Source organism: Momordica charantia, assembly GCF_013281855.1.
Source record: "Momordica charantia cultivar OHB3-1 chromosome 11 unlocalized genomic scaffold, Mcharantia_2.0 BLBB01000011.1, whole genome shotgun sequence".
NCBI classification, from domain to species: domain Eukaryota; kingdom Viridiplantae; phylum Streptophyta; class Magnoliopsida; order Cucurbitales; family Cucurbitaceae; genus Momordica; species Momordica charantia.
This window is the reverse complement of record NW_028275159.1, coordinates 1,133,712-1,157,714: the sequence shown is the minus strand read 5'-3', so window position 1 is coordinate 1,157,714 and position 24,003 is coordinate 1,133,712. Positions and strand designations below refer to the sequence as shown.

General features: G+C 36.6%; 4 protein-coding genes across 7 annotated transcripts; 2 read left to right on the top strand and 2 right to left on the bottom strand.

Moving 5' to 3' along the window:
* The first annotated feature begins 1,034 nt into the window (after positions 1–1,034).
* On the top strand, positions 1,035–7,523 carry AUL1 (auxin-like 1 protein). Of its 2 annotated transcripts, none has more exons than XM_022276617.2 (9): positions 1,035–1,726; positions 2,300–2,505; positions 2,596–5,804; positions 5,907–5,973; positions 6,120–6,217; positions 6,301–6,366; positions 6,455–6,544; positions 6,628–6,804; positions 7,353–7,523. In XM_022276617.2, the coding sequence occupies exons 1-9, from the start codon at positions 1,377–1,379 to the stop codon at positions 7,386–7,388; spliced, it is 4,299 nt and encodes a 1,432-aa protein (XP_022132309.1). In that variant the 5' UTR covers positions 1,035–1,376; the 3' UTR covers positions 7,389–7,523. The 2 variants fall into 2 exon arrangements, with proteins under 2 accessions (XP_022132309.1, XP_022132301.1); XM_022276609.2 differs by having other exon boundaries at positions 1,037–1,200; positions 1,299–1,726; positions 2,300–5,804.
* A 629-nt stretch (positions 7,524–8,152) lies between these two features.
* OTC (ornithine carbamoyltransferase) lies at positions 8,153–11,857 on the bottom strand. The gene is made up of 5 exons (XM_022281374.2): positions 11,375–11,857; positions 10,565–10,899; positions 9,643–9,774; positions 9,268–9,543; positions 8,153–8,506 (listed from the first exon to the last, which is right to left on the bottom strand). The coding sequence occupies exons 1-5, from the start codon at positions 11,583–11,585 to the stop codon at positions 8,324–8,326; spliced, it is 1,137 nt and encodes a 378-aa protein (XP_022137066.1). The 5' UTR covers positions 11,586–11,857; the 3' UTR covers positions 8,153–8,323.
* A 3,057-nt stretch (positions 11,858–14,914) lies between these two features.
* LOC111005053 (mannan endo-1,4-beta-mannosidase 7-like) lies at positions 14,915–17,996 on the top strand. Its single transcript, XM_022276407.2, has 5 exons — positions 14,915–15,315; positions 15,405–15,599; positions 16,700–16,822; positions 16,987–17,180; positions 17,288–17,996. The coding sequence occupies exons 1-5, from the start codon at positions 15,001–15,003 to the stop codon at positions 17,739–17,741; spliced, it is 1,281 nt and encodes a 426-aa protein (XP_022132099.1). The 5' UTR covers positions 14,915–15,000; the 3' UTR covers positions 17,742–17,996.
* On the bottom strand, positions 17,907–22,079 carry LOC111005044 (glucose-1-phosphate adenylyltransferase large subunit 1). 3 transcript variants are annotated; one of them, XM_088119862.1, is made up of 14 exons: positions 21,300–22,077; positions 21,101–21,223; positions 20,776–20,949; positions 20,552–20,644; positions 20,379–20,462; positions 20,223–20,278; positions 19,946–20,111; positions 19,675–19,860; positions 19,478–19,558; positions 19,262–19,348; positions 19,079–19,183; positions 18,810–18,916; positions 18,593–18,653; positions 17,907–18,222 (listed from the first exon to the last, which is right to left on the bottom strand). In XM_088119862.1, the coding sequence occupies exons 1-14, from the start codon at positions 21,537–21,539 to the stop codon at positions 18,121–18,123; spliced, it is 1,665 nt and encodes a 554-aa protein (XP_087975988.1). In that variant the 5' UTR covers positions 21,540–22,077; the 3' UTR covers positions 17,907–18,120. The 3 variants fall into 3 exon arrangements, with proteins under 3 accessions (XP_087975988.1, XP_022132087.1, XP_087975989.1); XM_022276395.2 differs by having other exon boundaries at positions 20,018–20,111; positions 21,300–22,073; XM_088119863.1 differs by lacking the exon at positions 20,776–20,949 and having other exon boundaries at positions 21,300–22,079.
* Positions 22,080–24,003: the final 1,924 nt, after the last annotated feature.

The following is a 24,003-nucleotide window of genomic DNA, read 5'->3' as shown; positions in this document are numbered from 1 at the left end:
TTATTACAGTGCTATGAATAGAATTCATTTAACTTCATAAGTTAGCTTATAGAAGATTCAAATAAATTTTAGATAATAATTAAAGATGTAATAATGTTTTTATGAATGGTTATAGATTAGATTGGACGAGCACAAGACAGGAGTTGGGTCACAGGAAGAGCGGCTCACTAGATAAGGAGGCTAAAACCTGGCGACGAGGAGTTCTCGGCCCCTGACCGAGCACCCTAATGGTTCTCTCCCGACCTCACGTAGCCCTATTTGAGTTCACCTTGTCTCGATCTTGGGTTCAATATTGGGTCAATTACGAAAAATACGAGTCCATAAGTCCAGATCTTCTAAGCACACTAGAATTCAACTTTGGTAATTCTTAAAGAGATTACAGTTCGACTTTTATAAATAGAAGGGTAAGTCAAACCCTAGAGGTATGTTTACAATACCCTACACTTTATATTAAATTACTCTGATCATAACTTAAGCATTGAAGCTCGTGTGGCGATCCCTTTATTCTAAAAGATTGATGCGAATATTGACGGAATGTTGAGAAGTCAAATTTATGCATCAACATAAATTATATTCTAATGATATTTTTTCAAACATCACGTCGTGCTCTCTAAAAAATAAACACCTAAATTTAGACACATATCTTGTTACTCCTATAAGAATAAAAAAAACCACGGGTTACCTAACTTTGGTATCTAATGCATTTAAGTAAATTAATTATTAAAACTTCATCTTGAATTCTTGACTGCAATTAAAAAAAAAGAATTTGGAAAAGAATTTTTGCTACACTTTTTCACTAAAACATGTACATGGAAGTATATGTCAATTACCGTCACTTGATCTATAGTCAATAAAACCAATTTTATCATGCGACGTCGTTCGGTGGATTTTGACAGCTGTGGCTGAGTTGGAATTTAGAACAGTAAAATTGTCACTTTTCCGAAATGGTTCGAAAGTCATAATCGTAATTTCAATCCTGACATTTTTTTTTCTTTTTTTCATTTTTGATATGCGTGATTGGCAACACGTTCGACAAGAAACAAACATCCACGGTGAATCTTGACAGTAGAAAAGCCAATTAAATTCCACATATGACGGATACTGATAGAGACCGCGCCTTATCTCCGCCTCCGACCGCCTTATCCGGCCACTGTTCCGGACGTCGCCGGTGAATCCCCGCTTTCGTTGTTTGGTAAGCAAGTACGTGGCCGCTTCACCGTCAGACGACATTTCATTTTCGCCCACTTTCTTGGCAACTTCTCTCTCGTTTTATTCTCTCTCCGTGTTTGACTCTGTAGATTCTACTGCGGAGGAGGACCGGAGAAAGGAAAACAAGGAACAGAGAAGTCTCCTCAGACCTAGAAACTGCTTTTTCCATGGAGTATCGAGCGTCGTCTACTGTCTACAAGAAATTTTCAAATGCTCGCAGTTTCAACGATAAATCGGCGTATGATGGCGTCTTCGCTGCTCCGTCCAAGCACGGGGCTCCGGTCTTCTCTGCTCGAGTCGAGGACTACAGAGAAATTTTTGGCGGTTCGCGAGTCTCGTCGATTCCGATTCTTGATGTTCCGGCACTCAGCGATAAGAAGCATCCGGTTGATGTTCGTAGCTCGAAGCTCGAGTATTCGAAGATTTTTGGTGGTTTCGACGAGTTAAATTTTGCCATTTCTTATGAGGAACTTCTGGCCGAGTCAAACAAAGCAAAATCGTGTCCTCGGGAAGCTAGGTAAGCTATTGTTTTCTTAATATGCAAGCTATTTTGAGAATTAAGAACTTCATCGTTCGCGGAACGATTTCCATTTAATAATCTGTTTCTCCTTTTATCCGTTTATTTATTCACCGGAACATCGTCCATTGTCGTCGCGTGAAGTTCCTTTTCACCAAACAATCCTTTTCCCCATTTTGTTCAGGGAGTAGGTAGAGTGAGATTTAAAGATACATATTTAGGCCTATCTCGTGTAAATGGAGAATTGAAAATCGGTTGTTCGTCGGATCAGACTGCACTTGATGCTAAATCGAAAGAATTTATTTGATATTCTTGTCACCATAGCAATAAAACGCTGAGATACAGGCATCCACTTAGTAAGCCTATTGCCTTTTTGGGCTTCATCCTTTACCTAGGCGGTGGTTCATTTGATTGGAATTATTTTTGTCCTTCCCAATTTGTGTTGGCCGCTTCCGTACCTTATTTTTCTCTCGCGCTCCATACCAAGAGCAGCAGAAAACAAACCATTAAGGAACAATGAATATCGTGATTTGTTTGTGTCGATGAACTTTGTACATTGTTGCTGTATCGTAGGACTTCAGCCGGAAGAGGATCCTCGGCAGCAGAAAATTCTTCTCAGCATGGAAAGGAGAATAACTTTTCCACGCGTGAAGCATCATCTCAACCACTTGATAGAATGGAGTTGGAGAAGATCAACGTTTCACATCAAAAGGTCAACCGAGGAAACACAAATTGTGCAATGGAGACAGCTCACGTAGCTCTTCCCCGTGCTGCTCCAGGTTTTTCATGTTTAATTGATGAACACTCCCCCGTGGAGATGCGTAGAGCTGATAAGCCAACATCTGAAAAATTGAATTATATTTGCCCAGAAAACATTGAGAGTGAGGTGGCAAAGAAGCCAGAGCTTCCAATTTCTGGTGACAGTGAACAGACTTTTAGATCAACTAACCCTACCAATTGTCAAAACAGAACTGGCTGGTTTAGATCAGATTCATCTGATAAGTTATTCAATGGATATGAGGTGGATCAAGGGGTACAGGATCCTGAAACTCCACCAAAATGTAATGTGCTTCCTAAATTTGGTATAAGTGATGGATTTTCAGGGAGAACAACCGGTTTAAGGTCTGAAGCTTTTGAGCACTCTGAAAATCCTTGCGATGTTTCTTCACCACCATATTTTGGGGAAGAGGTTGATGTGGATCCAGTTGCTGCTGCCTCGGTTGCAGCTTTGAGAAAAGCAATTGACGCTGCTCAAGAAAGGATAAACATTGCTAGGGTGTCAATGGAAAGAAGGAAAGGTGCCGGACTTCAAAAGCATAAAAAAGTGAGGTCTTCTAGGAACCTAAATTCTGAAGAGAGAAGGGAGCTAAGAAGTTCAAACAATTCAAGCACATGCCAAGAGAAGATGGCTGGGGAAACATATGGAAAAGTGGATACATCAGAGCAAGGTTTTGCTGAAAGCAGGAAGCAGAGTTCATCTGCAGAATGTCCTGCCACTCAAACAGTGATGAGGGAAAATTTAAATGCCACCGAAACAAATTACATGGAGTTTTTGTCAACAAAAGTTGATTGTAGCGAGGAAGAAGCAGAAGAATTAGAAGCAGTAGAACAATTTTATGAACCTATGTCTTTTGATAAAGATGAGGCAAAAGAACTAAAACGTGAAAAGGAAGACAATGCAGATGAAAATAGATGGCAAGGAAACAATGGAATAGAGGAAACATTTGAGAATCCTGGAGAGTATGGTGATAGCTTTGTACAGGTCAAAGAGGCCAAGGAACCTGAGGAAAGTGGCATAAATTTAAGTGTAATGAAAGGTATACTTTTAAGCAAATTAAAGTCAGTTCTAGGCGTCGTTGAGCATGAAGAAAATAAGATAAAATGTGGGCAAAATCAGCTAGAAACTGAAATAAAGGCCGAGGCATCCATGAAACATGAAAAGTGTGTGGAATTGCTGGAAGAGCTTCAAGTAACAAAAGATCATGAGAAGCTTGCAATCAGGGAGATGGGGGAAAACAACAATATGGAGACCCAAGTAGAGGCTCATCAATGGGTGGTGGAGGAAGTAAGAGATATCTGCCAACGAGAAGAAGAAATTGAAACAAATACTGTCCAAATTGAAAAGGATGTTGAAAAGATATTAGACGAATCTAATGAAAATGAAAGAAATATAAATTGGATTAATGACTCCCATGATGGCAAAGAAGCTGAAGATATGAAAGTAAATGGTGAATCAAAACGAATTGAGGAACTTCAAATAAACAAACAGGATGATGAGATGATTGCAGGGCTTTCCTTTCATTTGTACAATAATGAGAATGGACAAACAAGCATTGGTGAATGTGCAGTATACGAGAGCATTGTAAAAGAAACTCCAGACAATCTGAATACTAAGAATAAAATTGAACTAGAAGATGGTTTATGTGAGCAGGATGAATGTGATAACATCTCAGAAGATCTGGAAGCTAGTAATTTTATAGAAAGTATGGAAAGAGTAGAAGTGATTACTGACCAACCTGAACATGGAGACACTGATATTTCAACAGAAGTAGCTATGACTTCCTTTGAAGCTGTAAATAACGAACCTGGGGCAATTATAGAGGAGGGTGACATGGAGGATAGAGTACCTCCTAAATTGTTTTCCACGGTTGAGGATGCACTTAAGCGTGGAGAATTAACAATTAAAATGGAAGATTCTGATGCAAGCCATATTTCCATCCAAAATGGGATAGATTTTGGTATGATAAATATGAAATTGGAGGAAATGCAATATGATACACCTGTGAACTGGTCCTCTATATTCTGTAGTTTGGGAAACGCTGAAGGTTTCACTCCTGAACTTAGAGTAATTGAGAGAAATAAAAAGAAAATTGAAGTTTCATTGAACGAAGAGAATTATAATGATGATTCACATGAAGAGATGCTCCATGATGAGAATAATATTGAAACGGGTAACCCACCTAGTATATGTGAAGATGAGAAGAAAATCAGTGTTGTAATGGAGGAAACTGTCACGAGCATAATTACTGGAGCAACTGTGGAGAACCATCATGCAACTCTCAAAACAGAAGAGAGTGAAACTGATTATGTTTTGGAAAAAGAAGTGCAGTTGGAATCCAATGATAACAATACTATAGCAGGTAGCCAATTTGGCATGATTGAAATAGACTCGGAAATAATTCATGAGATCAAAAGAAGTCAAAGTCCAAGAGAAAGTGAGAAGAGTTATGAAGAAATCATGAGAGAGGATGGAATTGTAGCTAGTGATTCCTCTGATAAAGAGAAGGAATATGCAGTTCACTTGGAAAATTTGGAAGAAGCTAATTCGCCTGGAAGTTCTGGAAGAAAAGAGAATTTAGCAAATATAGAACAGGAGGTTAGTACTAGCCAAAAGGGAATAGCAAATGAGAATCACCAAACAACCCCAACATTGGATGAAATAGGAATTAATGCTGAAGTGCAGAGAGAAGCAGGAGTTGAATCTGAATTCAACAATGAGACAGCAGCAGCTCATGGTTTGTCTCAAGCTGAAGAGGGAGTAGAGGAGTTACCTGAGATGCTGACAAATCAAAGTATCTTAGAAAATGAGGAGAATCGTCAAGCCCAGTTAATGGAGGAGGAAAAGGTATCCCATGAGAAAGTTGAGAAAGAAGCTGAAGTGATAAAGGAACGGCAGAGAAAAATAGATGAAGCAAAAGAAAAGGAAAGGGAGAGAGAGAGATTAGCTGTAGAAAGAGCAATACGCGAGGCTCGTGAAAGGGCATTTGCAGAAGCCCGAGAGAGGGCTGCTGCTGAGAAAGCATCTGCTGGCACTCGACGAAGAGTAATGGCTGAGGCACGTGAACGCTCGGGGAAGATTTCCATCGAGGCTAACAAGAAGCCTACCACGGAAGCCAAATTAAAAGCTCAACGTGCTGCTGTTGAAATGGCTACTGCTGAGGCAAGAGAGCGTGCTCTAGAAAAAGCTATGTCTGAAAAGGCTATTTCTGAGGCAAGAAATCTGGCCGACAAGATTGTTGCCGAAAAATTATGTGGTGCTGCTGGAGATGGTAAAATAAAGAAGAGCTTTTCATTTAGTGTGAGTACCTTTGTTTTTTTCACTCTGCTCCTTTTTCAAATTATCTATGAAAGAATTTAACGGACGCGTGGTAGTGATTAACATTGAAAAGCACTTATGCAGGACTCTCAGCCAAAAGGTCCAAGTCCTTCCAGCAATTTCAGACATGCGAATTCATTTAACCTTGGAGGTGAGTTATGCGCCAAGTACCTTTTTGGTAGACTTGCTTAAAGATTTCACTATTACTATTATAAAAGCTTGATAACTGGAATGGACCAATATATTGTTCTGTGGCTGTTTATCTGCGGTTTCTGAGCAATTTGTGACTTGATAAAGGTCCTGAATCTTCTGAGAGAGAGGTGGGATCTGATGGGGAATCAGTTCAGAGATCTAAAGCCAGGTTGGAGAGACATCAACGAACAGTTGAGCGTGTGGTATGATCTGTTCAAACTGAGATCTACCCAAAATTTTAATGGCAGAAAGCCGCATATCATTCAAATTTTCTGTTCTATTTCAGGCAAAAGCTCTTGCAGAGAAGAATATTCGTGACATTCTCGCACAGAGAGAACAGGAAGAGAGAAATGTAATTACACGTCGTAACAGTTTGCAGAAGTAAAGTTTAGCATTTTATTAGATAGTTCATCTCAATCCCAAATCTTTTGTTGTAACAGAGATTAGCAGAAGCTCTAGATGCTGAAGTTAAACGGTGGTCAAGTGGGAAGGAAGGAAATCTACGTGCATTGCTTTCAACTCTACAATATGTAAGCTAAATTTTTGTGTCTTTTGTACTTCTGTGTGATTTGAATGTTATAATTCAGAACATTAATGTTTATTATGTTGACAGATCCTCGGGCCTGACAGTGGGTGGCAGCCAGTCCCTCTAACAGATATCATCACCTCAGCTGCTGTCAAGAAAGCTTACCGTAGAGCAACTCTTTCCGTTCATCCTGACAAATTGCAACAACGTGGTGCAAGCATTCAACAAAAATACATATGCGAGAAGGTTTTTGATCTTTTGAAGGTATGTGCTAAATTTATTACCTTGATGAATTTGTGCTAGTATTTGGGTAATGTTATTTTCAAATTAGGAATTTGGTAAGAGTTATTGAGCTACATATTAGTATAAGACAAGTTATTAATTGTCACCATCATTATATTAATGGAAAAGCCAAAAGCCCTTTTGTTTTAGGGCAAGATGTGGGAGTGGGTAATTGAACTCGCAATCTCCCGATTAGAGATATATGTCAATTATCGTTGAACTATGCAAAGCCAAAAGCCCTTCATTTCTACCATTGGAAACCATTATTGGTCAATTTTGCTGTGTGTTCCTTTGGTTCTCTCGTTTATTTTATAAAGTAATCAATAACTTATGGTTGTTTGTTTCGAGTAGATTTGATGTGATTTCAATCCTAATAGATTTCAAATTAATATCATTATAAGGAGATCAACAACTTCTCTAGGAATTATGTATCACATTGAATCTGGTTTTGTAATTACGGAAGTTTTTTTCTTTATCAAATGAATTAAGTTGTCCAACATTTGGCTAACTTGGAAATCTGTTGTCAACAGGCTGCTTGGAACAGGTTCAACGTGGAGGAACGATAGTAACGCAACCCAATTACTTCCTAAATTTGCGTATAATTGCATCACCATTGTCATATCTACTAACCATACCATATTGTTTCAACTTTCAGAGGCAGTTATGATGAGAAAAAAAAAAAAAAAAAACCCAATTCTTTCTATCTGCATCTTTGAGAGGAGACCTTTTCGTCAGGAAAAAAAGGCGCGTCAACATCATTTTAGTGGGAAAATAATCTATCTGATGGTGTTGCGGTAATTATTATGCACATTCAGATAACTTACCATATGCGAGCTAAAAATAAAACCGGAAGAATTTAGATCTAGAAAGGGTTAAATTCAGATAAAGTTAATCAGTTTGTTATAAATAGTCCATAAAGTTTAATTAATTTAAAGTTATTTATTTACTTCATCAGGTTCACACAACAACTTTTATTTTTTTCAAAAAAGAATGAAAATTTGAACCTACAACCATCAATTGCCAGCACTAATGTAATTAAATAGTTAAGGTATTAACTTCATGGTATCTACTTTTTTTGAAGTTAAATTGGAGATTCAAATATTCATTTACTAGCAAACAAAATGTTGACATGATATGGAACATTAAACATATACATTAATTTTTAAATTAATGTAGTGTGACAACCTATTAGATGTGTCACTATAATTATTTCAAGCATAATCTAAATTCGAGATGTAACCAAAGTTTATTTTTCCAAAAACTACATATTAAATCGACAGGATTGAACTTATAATTTAATCTAGACGATGCATGTAAAAGGGAGCTCTCGTGACAAATTCTAGGCTGCAAAAGTTAACTGTACTGCAAAAAGTTGGTTCCAGACTGCATGCAAGAAACAGATGACAGAGTACAAAAGAAATACAAAATCATACGCCAACTTTGCCATCATACTACTTTTGAGACATGAACTGGCACATTCCATTATTAAGTGATGTCAAAATCATAAGCCAAGAACATGAAGCATTATAGCATTCTGTGCGTGCATTCGATTCTCAGCTTGTGGAAAGACAATGGAGTTGGGAGCTTCAATTACTCCATCCGTTACCTCTACGCCTCTCTCTGCTGGTAGGCAATGCATGAAATAAGCTTTCGAACCTGCTAAATTCATGAGCTCTTCGTTAACCTGCAACGATAACACAGAGAATGTCATTGCAGCTGCAGAATTTAACCGTCAAGTAATACAGTATGCATCCAAAAGATCAATGTTTCAAAAATCCAAATGGAAGATCAAGTTCTGCTCGGTGCTCTCTGATGTTTGTGTCGGGTGATAATTCTGAGTAGCTAGTCTGTTCTACTGAGTGTCAAAGAGAACACAACGATTTCAATATTATACCATTACTGTACAATTGCAGCATCTCCAACATCGAATCCTATTAATCCATGAATGTAAAGGGTGGAAAAGTTGGAGCAACTTTCCAGGGGTTGTATTGAGAGAGGGTTTGGATTCGGGCATATATTTAGCCCGTGAGTTAGGCATGCCTGAAATTTAAGCTACTCAAGTTAGCCTTTTCTACAGCCATCACTTCTGCATTTTCCTCAATGAAATCCCGTTTCATTCGGTTAGAAAAAGGGATAGTGCATTTTCCAGACACAGTTGTCTTTGTGTAGTTAATTTGTGACCATGTTGCACTAACTACATTATTTCATCGGTACGAATATTACTTTCAACCTAAGTTACAGCTAACAAAAATACAACAGGAGAGGTGAACATGCGAGCTAGTAGTTAGCTGTGGTATTCAGCACAGAAAAAGGGAAGCAAAGAGGCCATTTTTTAATTTTCCGTCCCAAATGATGGCATAAAAGATCAAAATCAAACAACTCAATATGAAGTCGGACCAATTAGCTTGAAGTGTGTTTATTAAAAAGAAATGCTCCAACAACTACCTGAAAGCCTTGAAACGCTTGACGCCGATATTCAGCCTCCTCCTTTTGTCCCATGCTGGCCCAGACATCTGAGTACACAACATCAGCGCCTTTCACTGCTTCCTTGGGATCATTGGTTATCTCAATCTTGCTAATTCCAGCCTGCTGAGCCTTTTCAACTGTATTCTTATCCGGCTCAAAACCTTTAGGACAGGCACAAACAAAGTGCATAGGCACAACTGATGCCAACAACAACCACGAGTGCACCATGTTATTTCCGTCTCCAACATAGACAACCTAAATTTTCATTATCACCCGCTCAATTCTTTGAAAAGCATTATGGAAGTAGATTCTATATCTAATATAACGGTTCACAGTAAAGAGGCACAGCCAAACCTTGACTCCTTCTAACTTGCCAATGTGTTCAATAATAGTGAGTGCATCAGCCATTAGTTGGCAAGGATGGTTGTAATCCGTCAGGCCATTTATTACCGGCACAGTGGCATATTTGGCTAAATCAAGAATGTCCTGCAACAAAATGATAGTATAAAGCCCAGTAGAGAGACATCTGAACTACTAATGGCAGCAACGGAAGAAAAATGAAATAGAAGCAACCATGGCCCACATATATATGGCAGGACTGGAAACACTCTATTAGGTAATGTGAAATCCGACACTTTTCCCTGATCTCCTAGGGGATAGGCAGGGCCATTTGGCTTTTAATTTGCTCTTGTTTTCTCCCAACTAGAAACCCACCAATGAGAAAAGAGGTTTAAATAATAGATTATTTCCCCCTCACACATCTTTCCCATGTTGGAAAGGCCGCATGTGCTTTTTGCTGTATCTAGTATTTGCCACAATCAGCTAACCCACCTCAAATTGGATTAGGGCACCAACTAAATAATTGAAGAATTGATAACTTTGTTATCAAATAAGCTATTATTGTAACAGTAAAATTATTTTGAGACAAACCAAATATGATTAGTACTATGCCTACGTGAATGTATATGCACCACAGCAATCTTATGTCTAAATGTCTGAGTTTTGTGCAAGTATACAAAGGCTACCAGGGCAAGGTTCCGACCTTGTAAAATAGGTGACTTCATACCAATGGATGCATAAACCTCATTATGTGTATAATTCTACATAGCTTAGCTATCTATTGGAAGATAAATGTTAAGGAAACTTCAAGTCCTTTGACTAATAAGGTCGGAACCCAATTGATAAAGCAAAACTAGCTTGAGTACACCTCGTTCCAGGTTCATATCTCTACATGTTGTCACTTGGAACTAAGAAGGTAAAAAACTGGCCACCATACCTGATGAGCAAAGACACGAGCCATGATGACATCATTATAGCGAGACAAAACACGAGCAACATCCCTAGTTTCCTCTCTTTTCCCCATTTGGATATCGTTTGGCCCTAAATATATGGCATGGCCCCCTAGCAAGAAGAAACCAGTCTCAAATGAAACTCTTGTTCTCATGGATGGCTTTGCAAAGATCATAGCCATTGACTTCCCTTTAAATGGGACAAATGACCTATCTCCAGATTTCAGCTGTGCCTTAACTTCAACTGCGCGGTCTAAGATCTTCAAGAGGGTGGATTTATCAAAATCATTAAGGTGAAGAAAATCCTTCTTCCCTGCTTTCACTGTGAAAAAATAATACAACAGAGAACAAACGTCAGACAACCAAAAGCATACATCCGTGTATTCATTGAATTGCATGCCTTTACAATGATTTGTTTCCCATGAGAAAGAGCGGAAGACTAAACACCATAATCTGTTCTCAAGCCATAGACACTGAAACAGCCGATCTTGCATATCGCCAATGCAAGCGTCAGAGATCGGTCGGTTCAGAAGAAGATGGATTATGTATATCACTTAAACAGAGCACCATTCAAACCGATACCAAAAGGCGTATACACCGTCTGATAATAACAGCTTATCAAACTTCACGCACTACATAAGAATAGTGATAGAGCAATATAAATTTCGTCATCACTCACAATCGATAAACCCTAACTTCAGAGTCTATTAAGCAAGAAACACAAAAACCTTAGTCGAAATGAAAATTATAGCAATAATATCATAAACTACGAAGTTAAATCGAAGACAGACATGCACCTTTTGATACGACGGAAGAAGGGGAAGTTGCAGATGTCTGGCAAGAGATTGCAGGAAAACGAGCAGGAAACCTAGCCGGAGAAGCCACAGAAAAGCCTGAAAGCTCGCCCAAAAACTTCACCGATCGCCGAAGACTGTCGCCGGAGTAGAACTGAGTAGTCAGGGAGTTTTTCTCCGATCGTACAGTGGAGTAAGAACAAATCGCTGCCATTGCTTTCGGTGGGAATGGCAGATTAACTGAAGTTCCGCTTAGCAATGGATTCCACTTGTGCGAGCAGTTGAACTAATCGAATCCGGCAATGTGGATTCTCCTCGATTGATTTGATTCACTCTCTTTCTCTCAGTTCTTCAAGGCATTCAACCGATTTTCTACAGAAATTACAGAATATACGTTTTCAATAATGCATTTGCCAACTCAACCCTTCTAGAATTCATTCAGTATAGCTTATCACTTGTGGCTTTTCGGCTTCGGAAGCAACAAAGTGAGCGGATGTTTACATCAGAAAATAAAATGATATTAAAAGAATAAAAAATAAAATACAAAAAACAAAAACAAAGTGGGCGGATGCATACGTTTTACATTTGTACTATTCTCATTGGCCGGCACGCTTAACGCTTTTGTCCATCTTTTTTTATACAATACATTTATTTTTTGTGCTTCATTTATCTGGTAAACCCTAATGTTATAGCTTTTCTTTATTTATGAATAGCATATTATTTATTTATTTATCCGTGTAACTTAGGATATGGATTCGAATCATCTGCTATGAATAAAGTTTTTTTTTTCTTTTTTAGTACAACATATCGAGGTGAGGAATCGAACTCACAACCTCTTGGTTTCAGGTACATGCCAATTACCGCTGAGTTATGCTCGTTTTGGTGCTATGAATAAAGTTATTATAGTTGAATTATGCTAAACAATTTGTTTATTTTATTTTGAATCTTTATTTTTGTTTGAATAATTTAATAGTTGTTTTTTCTTTTTCAAATACAACAACATGTAAGAATGAGTTTAAACACACGAACTTTTGACGGGTGGTAAAATTTTTTTTTTTTATGGCAGATGTCACTTTTCTTACCGGAACGGCCAAACACTCGGCCAAGTGGAAATTACCCCACATTAATATTTAAAGTTATATAATTTAACCTAAATTTTATTTTTACCACGACTTTTCGCAATTGAATTTGTACAAGCTGCATCGTTTACATTGTGGGCTTTGGGCTAAGAATGCACGAATGATTGGGCCTCCCTTTCTGTCTACTTTAGCTCCGAGGCCCATTGTCTTATTTAGGGTTTCTAAATTAACAGTAGTTGCAGTCATGTTAAAGGGTATGGTTCTGAACCAGTAGAGGGTTAAAACTGATGCTTGTGGACCTTTTTTAAGTAAAACAAATTTGAGGTGCCAATATTTGAATGAAATGAATAGTGCTAAAAAAATGATATTTTTATCATTGAAGTATACCCTTATTTTAAGTTCATTTATTTAATAATCTTATCAGTTTAACCTTAATTTTGCAACTTCGTTTAACATCTGACAAGCACCCTTACATCTAATAAATATCATAAAGAAAGAATAATGATAAAAACCCAACATGATACAAGTAATATAACTAAAATTGAGTTACAATTGAAGTTATAGAGATTAATTGTAGCATTTATAGTTAATGTAATGTCTTGTGACAAAGTAAACCTATTTCTTAAGTTATATAGACATGCGGCTCTTCATTTTATGAAGGCGGGTTTGGAAATTGTTAAGGGGGAGAAACAACAATGCAAGGATTTGAATATAGGACCTTCTACTCTGATTCCATGTTAAAGATGAATAAACTATCGCTCAATTCAAAAACTTAAGTCGATGGATTGAATAAATTTAATTCATTTATAGATATATAATAAAAATAGACGAAATTTGGAAATAGAATAGGATTTTGAAAGAGTATTTCGCTCCATGGAGATATATATTTGGATAAAATCTATATTATAATTACACAATTATTAATATTTATTGAAATTATTAACTAAATAGATCCTCAGAATTTGTGGCCAAATGACCATATTTGCATTTAGTGGCTCTTCTACAAATTTTGGGTCGTTGGGGCACAACGTCCCCTACAAAGACAATCCCTTCCATCTAACAATCTGAGATTCAACGTCTCAGAAAACAGTGTTTCTTCTGAACCGTCGCTGTGGACAGTGGCCACCGCAACGACATGTCGGCGGAGAAAGACGTGGATAAGCAGGTAACGCGACACCTTATCGGTCTACATGCTCTGCCCTGAATTCAGAATTCTCCCACTTCACAGTCACGTGCACTGTTTCCATTCTCCATTCTCGTCCCAACAATGCAAGGACACACGTACCCCGCTCACGTGCCGCCTCTGCAACGATGTCGTATCCATAAAATTTTTATTTTTATTTGTTTTATATCTGACATCTCAACCGCTATGTGATGACACGTGTTGCTTCTGGGTCCTGCCATCCGACCCGACCCGACGCTGCTTGAAATCACGCGGCGCCGCGATCTCCGCCCGAATCCTGAATGTAAGTGTCTCGCTTTCGGCGGTGCAGTTCCAAAAGACTGTGAACACTTTGAAAGAGATTCAACTATTTTTAATTGCATTTTTCTGATTTAAATAATGTTAATAATATCGTGATATATATTTTATAAGTTTTACAAGAATTCCATAAAAAACAAGAGAGGGAGGGAAATTAATTTTGTCTATTTCGTAAAATACGATTTTAGTAGAAAATCCACTTTATTTTTTATTTTTTATTTTTTGAGTTTAGTAGAAAATCAACAGTTTGTAAGCTTTTAATTGGTTGCCGCATTTATCATTCGCTTTTCGTACCATACAACGATCCCTCTCAGCCACAAATGTCAAAGTCGCCACGTGTGAGGCTGTGTTTTTTTCTCGAAAAAAGAAATTATTTTGAATAATTAATTTTCCTTACAATATTAGATTATGAAAATAACATAAAATATTAACACGCTACACGCTAATAATTTCCCCACATTTTAAAGGTAATCTTTAGTTTTACAATAATGAAACAATATTCTACAATCCGTAAAACAAAACACTAAAAGTGCGTTTGAAATAAATTTTTAGAATAATATTTTCAATACTGTGAAAAAATATTCAAACTCATGAACTATAAAGAGAGATAGACATTTTTTAAAATATTTTATATTCCTTAAAAAATGAAACTAAATGCTCTCTAAATGTCTGATTGCATCTCCAAAACTATTAAAACCAATAAAAAAATATATATTTTAAAAATACACTGATTTACTAATTTAAAAAAATAGTCGTTTTTGACGCCAAATTCAATTAAATTCCTAAAATTAATAGATGGCACCCACACCCCATAAAGGAACCCAACACGATCTCCCACCTATGGCAACAACTTAACCATGAAAATATTAAAAAGACAAAATTATAATAATAAATAAATAACGACAGTTAAAAGTAGAAACAAAACGGAGGGCCCGCTCTCCACTTTCCAGGCCGGCCTAGAAGCTTTTATATAATTGGAAGCCCATTCCGCTCGCTAATCCGCAGCAGTTATTTGGCGTTCATGCTTCCCCACACTGTGTAACAAACTTCGTTTAGAGAGAGAGCGAAAGATGAAGCTAATTTCGAGATTTCTTGTGGTTCTTCTTCTAATTGTGCTTCGATCGGAAGCAGAAGCAGAAGATGGATTTGTGAGAACCAGAGGGCAGCAGCTGATTTTGAATGGTAGTCCATTTTATGCAAATGGATTCAATGCCTACTGGTTAATGTACTTCGCCTCGGACCCATCTCAGAGAACCAAGGTCTCCTCTGCCTTTCAAGAAGCCCTAAATCATGGCCTCTCCATCGGAAGAACTTGGGCCTTCAGCGATGGCGGATATAACCCTCTACAGTACTCCCCCGGCCAATACAATGAGCAGATGTTCCAGGTCAAAATAACGTTAAACGAAATCCTCTGATTCCTTCGATTATTTCACTTTTTTTTTTCCGATTACTGAATCGAAAATGCTCTGTTTAGGGGTTGGATTATGTGATATCTGAGGCTGGAAAACATGGGATTAAACTGATCTTGAGTTTGGTGAACAATTATGAAAATATGGGAGGGAAGAAACAGTACGTGGAGTGGGCGAGGAGCCAGGGGCAGGCGATTTCGTCTGAGGATGATTTCTTCACTAATTCTGTGGTGAAAGGGTTCTACAAGAACCATATTAAGGTAACAATATCAGAACCCGGAATCATAATTGGCTTCTACATTGTGTTTCTTCTCTTGTCTCTGAAATTGGTTGATTGGGTTTTTGAAAATGGTTTAACGCTTGTTGAGGGGTAGGTGAAAAAGTGAAACGGGTGGTTGGGAATTGGAACAGGTCAATTACAGAGGGGGAGAAATTATGAGAAGTTATGTTTTGCCTTCTTTGCATCATCTTTTGAAGATTATTTTTCAAATGATTTCCATTTCACGTTCTGACTCTTACCTTTTTCTGCTTTCTCTTTCCTTTCAAATAATCTTTTTGATTCATTTTCCGAATCTTAGAGACAATTAGAGTGTTCTATTAGTTAAATATTGTGTCATTTCTTGCTTGGTTTATAGAAAAAAAGTTTTGAGGGAGTGTTGATTTTATAATTATTTCTTAAGAAATCGACTTAGGATTTTTTTTTTCACTAAAATTTTTAACATCAACATTATTATTAAAAAATTTCTTCTTTTGAGAAATAAGGTCAACGTTACTTTATTTACACTGTTGACCCAAATTGCGCATTATGCGGTGGTAGTCACTAGTCAGTCACTTCATTAAGTAACCTTATTTGGAAATTTCCCAACTTGGCAAATCAAATTAGAGAAACAACGGTAGGAAATTCAATGATAAAATTCCATTCATTTATAGCTCCAATTCTAATAACTAAAACAAAATTCGAGGATTAAATACTATTTTGATTTATTTTAATTTTTTATGATTGTGTGTTGATTTTAATTTATTTACTTTTAATTTTGATTTATTTTAATTATTTAATTTCAAAAATCAATCGTGTAACTAAGTTGTAAATGATAATTGACATCTACTCTTTGTTTTAAGATTTGAGGTTCAAACTTTAATATCTCTAATTTGTTGTACTAAAAAAAATAATTTAAAATGTCTATTTTGAAAATATGAAAACCAAAATGAACCAAAGTCAGAGTATATGTACCCGAATAGTATTTAAACCTTACAATTTTTCTAAAATTTGTATAAGGACATTTTCACTTTGATAAGTTTACTTTAATCTAAGATTTGAATATATAATAATATTGTTAGAATAATGTATTTTGTGTGACAGAGTGTTCTAATGAGAACCAATAGCCTCACTGGAATAGCTTATAAGGATGATCCAACAATAATGGCTTGGGAACTTATGAATGAGGCCAGGTGCCCTTCAGATCCTTCAGGGAACACCATTCAGGTTCTCTCTACACTTACTCTTACTTTTTTTCATTACTTTTCAATCTTGATTTTTCAACCTACGAAACCAACTTTAATCTTGATTTTCGACCAAATTTTTTGTCTCCTAACAATTTGGTCATGTCAATTGAAGTCGACATATAAAATATATGAAATGATGGACAGGCATGGATTAGAGAAATGGCATCATACTTGAAATCAATAGATGGAAAACATCTATTAGAAGCTGGTTTGGAAGGTTTCTATGGACAATCAAGGAATCAAGGAAATCCAAACTTTCAAGTGGGAACCAATTTCATTGCAAACAATCAGATACCCGAACTTGACTTTGCCACAGTCCACTCATATCCTGACCAATGGTAAAAAGAAAAAAAAACTTCCCCCATTTTATTTTACTTGAGAACTTCAATCCATTAGCTGATGATGATGGCTGAACTGAACTGGGTGATCTCTACTGATGTTGTAGGTTATCTGGTTCAAGTTATGAGAATCAGCTCACATTCCTAAACACTTGGCTCAATGATCACATCCAAGATGCACAGAACATCCTGCACAAGCCAGTTCTCTTTGCTGAGTTTGGAAAATCTACAAAGTACTCTGGCTCTGATCAAAGGGATCAACTTTTCAATGCTGTTTACTCAGCTGTGTATTCCTCTGCCCGGACTGGCGGAGCAGCCGTTGGTGGATTGTTCTGGCAACTTCTAGTCGAAGGAATGGACTCGTTTCGAGACGGATATGAAGTGGTACTTAACGAGAACCTCTCGACTGCTAATTTGATTTCTCAGGAGTCTCAAAAGCTTATTCACATCCGGAAGATGTATGCCAAACTCAGAAACATTGAGAAGTTGAAGAGAGCAAAGGAGATAAGAAGAGCTCAGTGGCAGGCCTTAAATGGAGGCAACAACAGTCCTGGAAATTAAGCCAAAATAGAACTGAAGATAGAAACGCTAAGCAAATATTGATACCTTAATATAACTACTTATGAGGTTATTGAGAGAGTATTTCCCTCATGGAGCTGAGATTTGCTCATCCAAAAGCTGATGTTAAATGGGTTTGAATATTGTTCTCGTATCTCGTGATGTGGATTGAAATCAAAAGTTGTTATTTTACTCAGGAAACATGTTGGCTTCTTATTTTTTACATATATGAAAAGAAACTAGTTCTTTTTACATTAAGGGAAGTCGTGCACTAAATAATAAATACTACTCATTGCCGAGCATTGTTAGTTGAAAGCCTCGAGCAATTGCTTCTTTTCAACCCTCGCCTATCTCGACTTGAATAAGAGGCTGCCTTCGGATTTTAAATAATGGTTCCATCTTTTATTGTTGCATTCTTCAATGTGACTGTGATACCGGACCTTATGTAAAACCCTTCTTCTGGCCTATCAGCTTCTTGAACACCCTGAAAAGTTACAAGTACACTTCATTGAGCATAGGTACTATGATCAAATAACATTGTGCATAAGGATAAAGTTTGCAAATTCTTAGAGTGTTGAGTTTTCGGGTTAAGTTTGTGTAACTTGAGCTTAAAATGTTGAAATTATGTTTCGTATATGGTTTTGGTTATCCCAAGCCATTGGTCCTATGAACTACCTGAACTCATGAACCTTCACAACAGATGAAATTCACCCAGGTTATAAACCCATGACCAAAACCAGTGCACAAACCTAAGTTTCTATTACCTATTTCTTTGTGCAATTCAAACATAGATAAACTTGTAAATATCGTGAACCAAACATCTTTTAGAATAGAGATACAAAAATTATACTTACATCAGCATTTGCAATAACCACATTTCTTCCGATCTTGGCATTCTTGTCTATTATGCAATTCCTGCACAAAATTTGTCATAAAAAAATCAGAAAAACCGAGCCCATGAACAGATGATTTTTGTGGTAATCAGTCAGATACAAAGTGAAGGTTCTATTTAACTAATAGAAGATTGCAGATAGTTTTTCTCTGTATCGTTGTAGCTAAACGTCACCTCACCTGATTTTGGTGTTCTCTCCAATGCCAATTGGGATCTTTCCTTCCGCAAGCAGAGATGCAATTTCAGATTCTGTCTGGTAGTAGTCCGCACCCATCATCATAGTATCCTAGAATCCAAAACCAACAAATCCAAATATGATCAACATCGTTCAAGATATGACTCGCGCATGAATGGATTAACGAGATGGTTGCTGTGTTACTAGCTTCTGCAACTGCATTTAGCGGTACAAGGAGGGAGGCAAAAGTCCAAACAGGAAAATCTTGCTCACCTTCAGCTCCACGCCAGACTCCAATCGGGAGCGCACACCAACGATAGAGTGTTCAACACTACATTCTTGGAGGAAGCAACCATGAGAAATTATTGCATCTACAATCTGCAAATGCACTTTCTTTTTTAAGATACAAGTATCAAACAGATGATGCAGAAAGAAAACTCGAGTTCCATGTCTTACCCTGCATTTCTCAACTTTGGTAGGTGGTAAGAATCTAGGTGATGTATAAAATGGAGTCTTTGGATCATAGAACTCAAACTTTGGAGGCTGCACGAAAGACAATACCATACCAACCATCAGCTTTTATAATTGTTCTCTTGAGATCCACACAAACGGATTTTTAAAAGAAAGAAATAACTTCTAATGTCACCATTGGTTGCATGATGGGACACCAACCTGTTCTGTTAGCGCTAAGTTGGCATCAAAAAATGACTTCACGGTTCCAATGTCCTCCCAGTAGTCATTGAATAGATAGGCCTAAAACAATATGGATCCTTTAATAAACTTGGTTCTATTATTGTGAAAACTTTCATTTTCCGAAGGATGAACCATAAAGAAAAATGAAAGATGAAAATTATAAAAAACTCTCTCACTTGAACTTTGTGATCTTTAACAGCTGATGGAATAATTTCTGAGCCAAAGTCATTGCATGAAGGGTAACTCCGTGTCAAAAGCTTCAGTAGAATATCAGTTCTAAACACATAGACTCCCATTGATGCAATATAAGGATTATTTCTAGCCTCTTGCTCTGAAAGTCCTAGAACAGTGGTATCAACTCGCTGCATGCAATATACGACGGATAGAAAACAACATCAGACAAGAGATGGCACAGTACAAGGGATAGGGAGTGAATAACTATATTACCCGAATAGCATGCCAAGATAAGAAAAACAAAACAAGTTGAAGAAAATAAATAATTGCATCAATGTTATCAACCATTGCTTCCAGGTCAGAGCCTTTTGGTTTCTCTGCAAAATGTACAATACGTCCTGTGTCGTCTATTTTCATGAGACCGTAATCTGATGCTCGGCTGCAAAATAACAAGGCATTAATGAAAACCCAAGTTTTTAAGAAAAATAATAATAAGATTATGGCTGCCATGTACTTTATGTATAGAAAATAATGAAGAAAAAATGTACACCTATCATCCATGGGTACGCATGATACTGTAATATCAGCGTTTGTGTCAATATGTCTCTGCAGGTATAAAATAGTCAGAAAGCCCCAATGAACCACCAACAAATGAGCAAAATGATACAAATAAAATTGTAGCCTAGTTATGATTTTAACGTTATACCTGCACAAAGTCCATGTAGTCCATCCGATAAAGATGATCACCAGACAAAATTAGAATGTGCTCAACATTTTTGGTCCTGGCATCCTGCAGAAAATCAATGGTCAAAAAGTTCTTTGCCCATTAGAGAACTGACAGATAATTTTCATCATGCTTTGGAAATTTTAAGCACCCACCTCAAATAACCATATAAATTGCCTGACAGCATCGGCAGTTCCCTGGAACCACTTTTTCCCAGTTTCACCCGAAGTCTGAGTGGCAGCTAAAACCTGTTTCTCAAACATAAATCCGCAGATGGAGTATAAGAAAGCTTCCCGGTTCCTAGAACTTGGAGTCTGCCTAGTTAACACAATTGCTAAGCAGGGGTAGATTGTAACAATTGGAAGCACAGGCATCATACCTCCACGAATCCATCGCCAAAATTCACTCCATTACCAAAATTATAAATACGAGCAAGGTGACGATTGAGAGAAAAAGAGTTGAACTGTGTTAGGATGAATATCTTTTCGATGCCACCATTGATGCAATTACTCATGGGTACGTCGATCAGTCTATAACAACCTCCAATTGGAACCTGCAAGTAAAGATTATTCACTTCTATTCATGCTCTAATTCCTTTTCCTTCTCCTGGGTTGGATCAAAAGCTTATGTTATCAAGTACAATAACCACCTAAATATATACCCCCCCAATTAAAAATGCTTTTTAAGATAGTGAAGGTGTTTACCGCTGGTTTGGCTCGCTGGCTTGTAAGAGGAAACAAGCGACTTCCAGCACCTCCACCCAATATGATTGAAGCCACCTTCTTCGGATCAGCTCTTGGAGTCTCAAATAGGGGAGCCTGTAAAGTCTGAGAAAATTTTGGGAGTCAAAATTACTGTCGAAATTCATATGATTTTGAATGTCAACGTACTAAATCGACTTACCATTGTTTCCTCACTAATTTCTGACGTGAGTACAGAATAGACAACTCCTGATTTAAGCTTTCTATCCCTGCTCTGAGAACAGGAGTTCTTCCACAAGTGCGCATTCGTCTGTATCAGTTTGCATCTTCCGCTTCTCCCAATACTCTCTCCCCAGAATCCGGAACATTGGTTCCTAGCACACTGACTGCTGATTCTAAATGGAACCGCATTGGCCTTCAAGGTCACACCAAACGAATCCATAGTCTAATCAACTGGGGATCAAGAAAAAGTTTGTTCTACGAGTATCTAGTTCGAATATGCGAAGTCAATCACTCTGCAGAAAAAGTTGAGTAATATGTCCGATCCTTCTCAACTCGATCAACACATAAAAGCCCGAGACCCAAAAAGAAAAAGCCTAGATCAAGGCGAAACACAAAAGAAGCGGATCAAAAGAAGCTTTAAAAAGGGAGCGCGGCGAAACAGGATCAAACTCGCCCCTGTTTCTGTAGAGAGATAGCGATGGAAGAAGTGTAGTGTAGTGAGAAAAATGTAGAGGAATGAATGAATAGGTCTGAATGAACAGATTGAAGAAGAAATGAGATCAAAAGTCGTAAGATGAAGATGGTGGCAATGAAAATGAAATCGTTAAATTTCTTGATGAGCCGCCAGAGGGATGCTGTTGCTCTCGCGATCTTGGTTTTCCAATATTAGAGAGTGGAGAGTGCAAATGGAGCGATTCTCTTCTCCCAGGCCACAGTCCACAGTGACCTCGACACGGCGCCAATACAAATGGGACCTACTCCGCTCCTTCCTTCTTCTTGGCCTCTTCTATTGTTTTTGTTTGTTACAAAATAATAATAATTATCTAAAAAAAATAGTTGAAGATATTTAAATGTATGTAGCCCTATATTTATAGGTTGGTTTTAGGGTTGGGTCAGTATCTGATCAGCGGATCATACAATTAATTGAAAATTTATGGATTGTAACCAGACAGATTTATTTTGCCCCTAAATAGTAATACATATAATTTACCATGAAATTTTGTTACCTGTTTAAAAAATTAATTTAATTAACCCCACCAAATTTGTATTAGACAGATTTTAGTGGTAACTAGAATTAAGGAGAGAAATATAATAATTTGAGTGTTTAATTAAATTTATGATTTTGGGAATTTTATTGAAAATTAAGGGTTGTTCGTTCTCACTCTGGATTATATTTTTTGTTTTTAATGCATTTAGTGAATATGGTATGACAATCTTCGACATATTTGTTTTCTAAAACTATTTTTCAGATTTTTTCAGATTTTGTGATTTTTTTTATACGACACATTTTGTGATTCAAATAATAAAAAAATATTTGATAAATATGTTATTTCATTTTATAACTTATTTTCTTTTTATTAAAATAATAAAATAAAAAAATATATTATAATTATTATTACTTTTTAAAAAATGTAATATAGTATAAATTATAAAATATTGTAAAATAATAATTATGTAATATTTATGATAAAAATGTTAATAAATAAATTAATTAAACTAAATAGTTAGTTGATAACTTCCACTTATTTACAAATATATTCTTAAATAAAAATTGAACAAATTTTTAATTTGAATTCCAATATTTAAATCTATGGTTAAACACGTTTTTAAAAATATTGAAAACAAGTCAAAACGAGCATGGTCGAACGATAATTGATATGTACCTTCAACAAGAAGTTGTGAATTCGAATTTCCCATTGTTATACTAAAAAAACAGTATTGAAAAGAAATAATATATACATATATATATATATATATATTTCCTCCCAATCACCGCCTAAAACACTTATTCAGCTAACTATATAATAAAAAATTAAATTTTCAATTACACGTCTGACCCGGTAGACTGAGCTGTGGCGTGTACGGCCCAGAGTCGCGTCGTTTATTATATTTATTTATTTTTTAAATGTGGAATAACAAAGGAATCATATAAATTGGTGACCACATATTTGAAATGAAACGGACGGTTGATATTAATTTCAAATCACCAGTCATTGGAGGTCACGTGACCATCAAATCAGAATCTGTGACTGAATCTCCTCAACAGCCACCGCGCAACTCATGACTGTCCCATGATTAATACCTAAAACTTAAAAGTAGTTGTTGAGCTCTTTCTTTCACCACTGTTTAGACAAAAATCTAACCTAAGCCTTTTCTTATTTATTAGTCTTAAATTTAATAAGTGCATCCTTTAACAAGCATTTTTTGAAGCTGCAGCTAATAAATTGGGTAAAAATTTTCCAAACATAATTGGACTTTTGTTATATGGAATGAACGAACTAAAATAAGCATTTATATGCAATATTTTGAATATGGAATGGAACATTCACGTTTTTTAGGGACATTTAAGAAAGTTTTAAGTTTTGTTTTAATATTTTAATATATTATATAACTTCACGAAGTTTAGACTTGTTTCCTAAATCTCTTTTATCTTTTACTAGTTTCAATGATCAAGATTCATTTAATAAGTAAAACGTATGACAACGAGTTACTAAAATTAAGATATGTTGATGTTGAAATCTGTCCTACGTCGTGGAGCGATGTGTTCGGGATCCAAACAAAGTGGAACGAGAGACCTGAAAAACATGTGGAGCATTTCGACGCTCAAATTAGTTATGATTAAGAGTTTGATAGATCAGTTTTAGATAGATTTTCATACTTTATTAGGAGGAGTGATGATATAT

Coding starts and splice junctions, on each gene's coding strand:
- LOC111005044 (XM_088119862.1), bottom strand. CDS start 21,539: ATGGATTCGTTTGGTGTGACCTTGAAGGCCAATGCGGTTCCATTTAGA. Junction 20,950..21,100: donor GCCAGCGAGCCAAACCAGCG/GTAAACACCTTC, acceptor CTTTACTTGCAG/GTTCCAATTGGAGGTTGTTA. Junction 18,654..18,809: donor GGAGAGAACACCAAAATCAG/GTGAGGTGACGT, acceptor AATTTTGTGCAG/GAATTGCATAATAGACAAGA.
- LOC111005053 (XM_022276407.2), top strand. CDS start 15,001: ATGAAGCTAATTTCGAGATTTCTTGTGGTTCTTCTTCTAATTGTGCTT. Junction 15,600..16,699: donor TCTACAAGAACCATATTAAG/GTAACAATATCA, acceptor TTTGTGTGACAG/AGTGTTCTAATGAGAACCAA. Junction 16,823..16,986: donor CTTCAGGGAACACCATTCAG/GTTCTCTCTACA, acceptor AATGATGGACAG/GCATGGATTAGAGAAATGGC.
- AUL1 (XM_022276609.2), top strand. CDS start 1,377: ATGGAGTATCGAGCGTCGTCTACTGTCTACAAGAAATTTTCAAATGCT. Junction 6,218..6,300: donor AACGAACAGTTGAGCGTGTG/GTATGATCTGTT, acceptor GTTCTATTTCAG/GCAAAAGCTCTTGCAGAGAA. Junction 6,805..7,352: donor AGGTTTTTGATCTTTTGAAG/GTATGTGCTAAA, acceptor TGTTGTCAACAG/GCTGCTTGGAACAGGTTCAA.
- OTC (XM_022281374.2), bottom strand. CDS start 11,585: ATGGCAGCGATTTGTTCTTACTCCACTGTACGATCGGAGAAAAACTCC. Junction 10,900..11,374: donor TTCTTCCGTCGTATCAAAAG/GTGCATGTCTGT, acceptor ATTTTTTCACAG/TGAAAGCAGGGAAGAAGGAT. Junction 8,507..9,267: donor AAGCGTTTCAAGGCTTTCAG/GTAGTTGTTGGA, acceptor TTATCGTTGCAG/GTTAACGAAGAGCTCATGAA.